Genomic DNA, 5,864 nt, shown 5'->3' on the forward strand with positions numbered 1-5,864 from the left:
CAAAAGGTATTGATCTCATAAATGAAGAGGTGGATATCTAGAACCTGAACTAGACTCTAGTATAAAACCAGTAGTAGAAATAGTATCATTCTGTATAGAGAACTAATGAACCATTTCTTTGGTGGTGTCTCCACAGATGAACTTGCAAAACAGATTGGAACTTCAAGATTATCAATAATCGAAGATACGTATATGAAAACATGGCTGCCCAAAAGATAAAAGGTTTTGTCCAAATATGGAATCCCAAGACTGGTATGTCTAAATCAAAAGCAGCATTCATTGGAACAATGGAAGGACAGAAGAAAGTTAGACTGGTGCTCTATTTCAAAAATGGAAAATATATGACTTTTCTGCTAACTGATAATATTCAAAATGTAGTCTTTAGATCCTATAGAGGAAACCAAAATCACCTGCATTTAACTTTTAAAAATAATGAATTCTTGTTTGTTAAAGGATTATCCTCCACAGATGCTGAAATGTTGAGGATACTCCTGGATAGATTTCATCAAAAGAAGGTTTGGCCACCTGTGAAACCTGACAAAGGTGGGAGTGTCTTTTCTAGCACAACACCACGGAAGAAAATCAACAAAACTTCATTCCGCAAAGTTGGTGAGAAATCAAGTCACAAATCTTTTGAGAAAGCAAAAGGTAGTGGGACAGGTGTCCTTCAGAGGATGCCTTTGCTTAAATCAGAATCGTCAGCACTTACTTGTGGAAAATTATTAGAAAAGCAAAACAAGAAGAGGAAAATAACACTCTTGTCTAGCTCAGAGATGAATGAGGAATTCTTGGAAGAAAATAATTCTGTAGAATGCAAGAAATCCAAGCTAGATTGCTTGAGGTGTGTAAGCTACAAACAAGAGAAACAACTGAAGTTAAAAGAGTTAGAAGAGAAAAAGAAATTGGAATGTGAATCTTCATGTATCGTTAATAGTACTGTAAATCCTTACCTAGATGATATTGGTCTCCTTCAAGCGCTCACTGAGAAAGTGATTTTGGCATTTGTGTTACAACCAGGGTATAGTGAGGATTACTCAAAGTGGGATAAATTAAAACTATTTTTTGAATTGTTTCCAGAGAGATTATGCCACGGCCTCCCCAATTTGGGAAACACCTGTTATATGAATGCAGTTTTACAGTCTTTATTTTCAATTCCATCGTTTGCTAATGATATACTTAATCGGGGTTTCCCATGGAGTAAAAGTCCTCTTAATGCTCTTACCATGAGTTTGGCACGACTGCTTTTTTTTAAAGATATTTATAATATAGAAGTCAAGGAGATGTTACTTTTGAATATTAAAAAAGTCATGTCAGCAGTTGCAGAGGTATTCCATGGCAATGCACAGAAGGATGCTCATGAGTTTTTAGGTCACTGTTTAGATCAGTTGAAAGATGATAACACAGAAAAACTTGACACAATTTGGAAGCCTAAAAGTGAAGTTTCGGAATATCATTTTCCTAAACAAGTTTTTGCTGATGATCCTGACACCAATGGGTTTTCTTGCCCCGTCACTACTAATTTTGAGTCAGAGTTGTTGCACTCTATTGTTTGTAAAGCTTGTGGTCAGGTTATTCTCAAAACAGAACTGAGTAATTACCTCTCCATCAACCTTCCTCAAGGAAGGAAAGCATTTCCATCACCTATTCAGTCTACTTTTGATCTTTATTTTGCAGCAGAAGAGCTTGAGTATAAGTGTGCAAACTGTATGCACAAGACTTCTGTTGGAATGCACTCATTCAGTAGGCTACCTAGAGTCCTTATTGTTCATCTGAAACGCTACAGCTTGAATGAGTTTTGTTCATTAAAGAAGAATGACCAGGAAGTCATCATTTCCAAATATTTAACGGTATCTTCTCATTGCAATGAAGACACCAAACCACCTCTTCCCTTGAGTGAGGATGCAGACATTATGGATTTCCAAGAATTAAAAGTTATTCGAAAGATGACTGCTGGAAGCATCAGTGTATCATGGCCTTCAACAAAGAAATCCAAAGATACCCTGGCTGCATACATTGGATCTGATAAGAAGTCTGAACAACAAAAATTCCAGACGGTCTTTAAAGGGGCAAGCAGAAGACAGCAGCGAAAATATATTGGGAAAAAGTCAAAACCAAATGAGCCAGAATTTGTATACTCAGGAGATCGAGCATTCACTGGAAACAAGCCATTAGCTTACTTAATGGCATATCTGGAAGATGTCTCACTTTCTCAGTGCCACAAAGCTGGAGATAAACCTGCCAGTAGCCCAGACACATGTTTTCCAGAAGCTCTGTTTCCAGAAGCTCCATTTCAAGCAGTGCCTGAAAATCCAAAACAAAAGAAATACGCAAAAATGAGTACGTTTGCAGGTTTTGGTAGGGTTTTCAATCCTACTAAAGATTTTTGTGAAGATAAAAATATCAGCGTTCCAGAAGGATTCCAAAAAGTGACTGAACAGACTCAGAATTATGATAGTAAGAGAATTTGTGGACAAGTTCCTCAGCAGGCACTGCCCCAAAGCCTTCCAAAGCCAGGTGCCCAGGGGCACACAGAGAAACTCATAAGATCTACAAAATTAAATCTCCAGAAGCCTAACAGGAATTCCTTGCATGCATTGGGTTCCAATAAGAACCCTAGAAACAAAGACATTTTAGATCAGGTAAAATCTAAAGCTAAGGAAACAGAAATAAATGCCAATAAGGGAGATCATACCTACCGGCTCATTAGTGTTGTCAGCCATCTTGGGAAGACTCTAAATTCAGGCCATTATATCTGTGATGCCTATGACTTTGAGAAGCAGACCTGGCTCACTTACAATGATATGAAGGTGTTAAGTATCCAGGAGGCCCAGATGCAGAAGGATAGGCGTTCCACTGGGTACATCTTCTTTTACATGCATAATGAGATCTTTGAAGAGATGTTGAAAAGAGAACAGAATGCTCAGCTTCATGGCAAGGAGATAGAGGAGATTCTGTGGAAGAAATAAGAGGAACATACTTCCTCCATGGATGGAAAACTAAACTTTATCCAGAGATGAAAAGGCAATTAGTCTAAGACCAAATGTCAAAACAGAAACACTTATGGTTTCTAAATTCCATTTTTTCAGCTTCTAGAATACTTTATGTTGAGCCCAGTTACATAGATATAAGGATAGGATTTGGGTAAGAATGAGGTAAAGTTGTTTTGTTTTGAAAGGAGTGTGAAGATGATAATAGCTTGATATTTTAGTACTGAGTTTGCATTCTGGACACGCTGCTCTTCAGCATATAGGAGTTCCAAATGCAGGGCAAAATGAAATGTGAAGAAGATGGTAGGAGTATCTGTGACAGGGAGGATCGTGGCTGCAATCCATTGTTGCCCTGTGAGAAGAAATTCTGAATGCACTGTGAATAGCTGTATACTATCTAAATGGTATGTTTTCAAATAAAAGATTAAAAGTTCTTCAGTGACTCAATGGCTATTATTTGTGCTCTTAATTTATGAGTCAAGTTTTCAAGTAATCCATGGAGATAAAAATTTGACTTTCACTGTGTTCATATTCTATTGCTTCTGTAACAAATTACTACAAACTTAATAGCTTAGAACAACATAGTTTTGTTATCTTAGAGTCCTGGAGGTTAAGAGTCGAAGATGATTTTCACTGGGCTAAAATGAAGGTGTCAGCGGGGCTGCAATCTTAGATGCTCCGAATGCACAATCTGTTTCTTTGCCTTTTCCAGCTTTCTAGAAGCTGCCTGCATTCCTGGACTCATGGCTTCATTCCTCCATCTTCAGAGTCAGCAGTGGTGGACTGAGTTTTCAGCTGCCATCTCTGGTTCTCCCTTTTCTGCCTTTTCCATTTTTAAGAACCATTGTAATTAGATTGCGCTCACTGAGATAATCCAGGATAATCTCCCTATTTTAAATTAGCAATCTTTTAAAGAATTTATTTTTGAGACAGGGTCTTGCTCTGTTGCCCAGGCTGGAGTGCAGTAGTGCAATTATAGCTTAGTGTAACCTCAAATTCCTGGGCTCAAATGATCCTCCTATCTCAGCCTCCCAAATAACTAGGATTATAGGTGCTCACCATCACACCTGTTTAATTTGTGTGCATGTGTAGAGACAGGGTCTTGTTGCCCAGACTGGTCTCAAACTCCTGGCTTCAAGCAGTCCTCCCACCTTGGCCTCCCAAAGCACAGGGATTGCAGACATGAGCCACCATGCTCAGCCTAAATCAGCAATCTTAATTCCCATATGTCTTGTAACACAACATATTAAATTTTCAAGTATTAGGATGTGGACATCTTTGCAATGTCATTATTCTCTGTACTTCATGTGCTCAAAAGGAAATGTTAATGGAAATTTACCTCAACAACAACAAATGTAGGGTAGTTCGAGACTGAGACCCCTGGGAAATGAAAGTTTGGATAGCTTCACTAGGTAAAGAACTGACATAAAGAAAGCTTTTGAGATTTTAGCTGAGAGTGAGAGAAAATTATAATTTGAACTTGAAGCGCTCGGACCTTGAGACAAATTACAGAAACAAAGACTATTGTTACTTTGCATATTTCTCTATGTTTATCATATAGATGCATTTATTTATATATATGTATCATTTTTTTAAAATCCTGGTTCCTATTTTAAATTTTATGCACAACTTCAAGGGAGATTAACTTGTCTTTAGGTAAGATAATACTCAGTGGGAACCTGACTGAATTTGAGAAACACTTAATAGATCCTATGATAATTGCAATGACTTGAAAATCCTGGTCATCTAATTTTAGGTAAAAGTGAGCACTTCACTTACAAGGATTGATGTATCATGTTAGGTAGAAAAAGTTGTTTTGCTGCTACAGGGGAATTTGGATGTGTGTCAAGGGGTTCACATGGAGGCAACCAACGGAATGGACTGTGCCAGTTATCAATGTATTGCACCTCAGCTTCAAATTCACCTTCAGTATGTGCTCAGCGATAATGGACAGAATGGCTTTAGGCATTTCTCCTTTCCAGTAAACACATGTTGTGCTTTCTCAGTAGTGAGCACTACAGTTGCATTGCAAGTGGAAGGGATTTCTGCTGTTTCCAGTTTGTGGTGGGTTAACATTGTGACTGTGAGAGTATCTGGTGGTGCACTATGCCAGCCACAGACCCAGAATGTGTGGTTTCTGATACCCTTACAGCTCCAGACTGGTCTGGTGAGAGTGCTCTTGCCATCTTTACATGGACACCGTGCACCTGCTCCAGTGTCCTGACTCCCTCTGTTCTGGAGTCCTTCCCAGTTTGGTATTCCACAGTCCTTATATCATCCAGCTCTCCTGACAGGATATGGTACACTCCAGGCCTCCTGCCACATTGGCACTCCCAGTTCCTCAGCATGACCACATACTTGGCCATTGCCTATAGCCTTGCTTATGTGCTGGAGGGTTACCACTGGGGATCCCACCCCCTCTGCATGCCCTTGCATCCATACGCTGTCTGGGGCTTGCCTGCAGCCTGACTACGCCTCACCTGCCCTCTGGAGGGTTGCTTCCTGCTTGCTCAGTGACTACAGACCAGGTCTGCCTCAAACTGGCAGATTTTTCTGCAGTCCATTGGACTGCAACTACAATAGACTTTCAGCAAGGTCTGGACCTTAGCACTGTAAATGGGGCACCTTTCCGGATTTGTCCTTCCTTGGGTACTCTCCCTCCGCCCTTGTATATGTTGGGACTCAGAAAACAATATCCCAAATGTAGGCCTCAGAAGCAAAAGTTTTTCTTTGACATCTTGCCCTCTTGTCTCAGTCCCATTCTCCCCTGAGGCTAGCTATAGAAGCTAGACTCTTACTTCCCCAAGATGAGTTATAGAAACCAGAACCCTTTTCCCCCAAAGTCAGGATAAACGCTAAAAATATTACTCTGATTTT

At 39.7% G+C, this 5,864-nt stretch overlaps 1 protein-coding gene across 1 annotated transcript; it reads left to right on the plus strand.

Moving 5' to 3' along the window:
• The first annotated feature begins 200 nt into the window (after positions 1-200).
• On the plus strand, positions 201-3,028 carry USP26 (ubiquitin specific peptidase 26). Its single transcript, XM_021676471.2, has one exon. The coding sequence runs from the start codon at positions 201-203 to the stop codon at positions 2,964-2,966; it is 2,766 nt and encodes a 921-aa protein (XP_021532146.2). The 3' UTR covers positions 2,967-3,028.
• The last annotated feature ends 2,836 nt before the right edge of the window (positions 3,029-5,864 follow it).

The sequence above is a fragment of the Aotus nancymaae genome, unplaced genomic scaffold (assembly GCF_030222135.1).
Source record: "Aotus nancymaae isolate 86718 unplaced genomic scaffold, 86718_ANA_hifiasm-v0.15.2.pri h1tg000004l, whole genome shotgun sequence".
Lineage (NCBI taxonomy): Eukaryota > Metazoa > Chordata > Mammalia > Primates > Aotidae > Aotus > Aotus nancymaae.

Excerpts from the sequence above, each read along its gene's own strand:
- USP26 (XM_021676471.2), top strand. The coding sequence starts at position 201 with ATGGCTGCCCAAAAGATAAAAGGTTTTGTCCAAATATGGAATCCCAAG.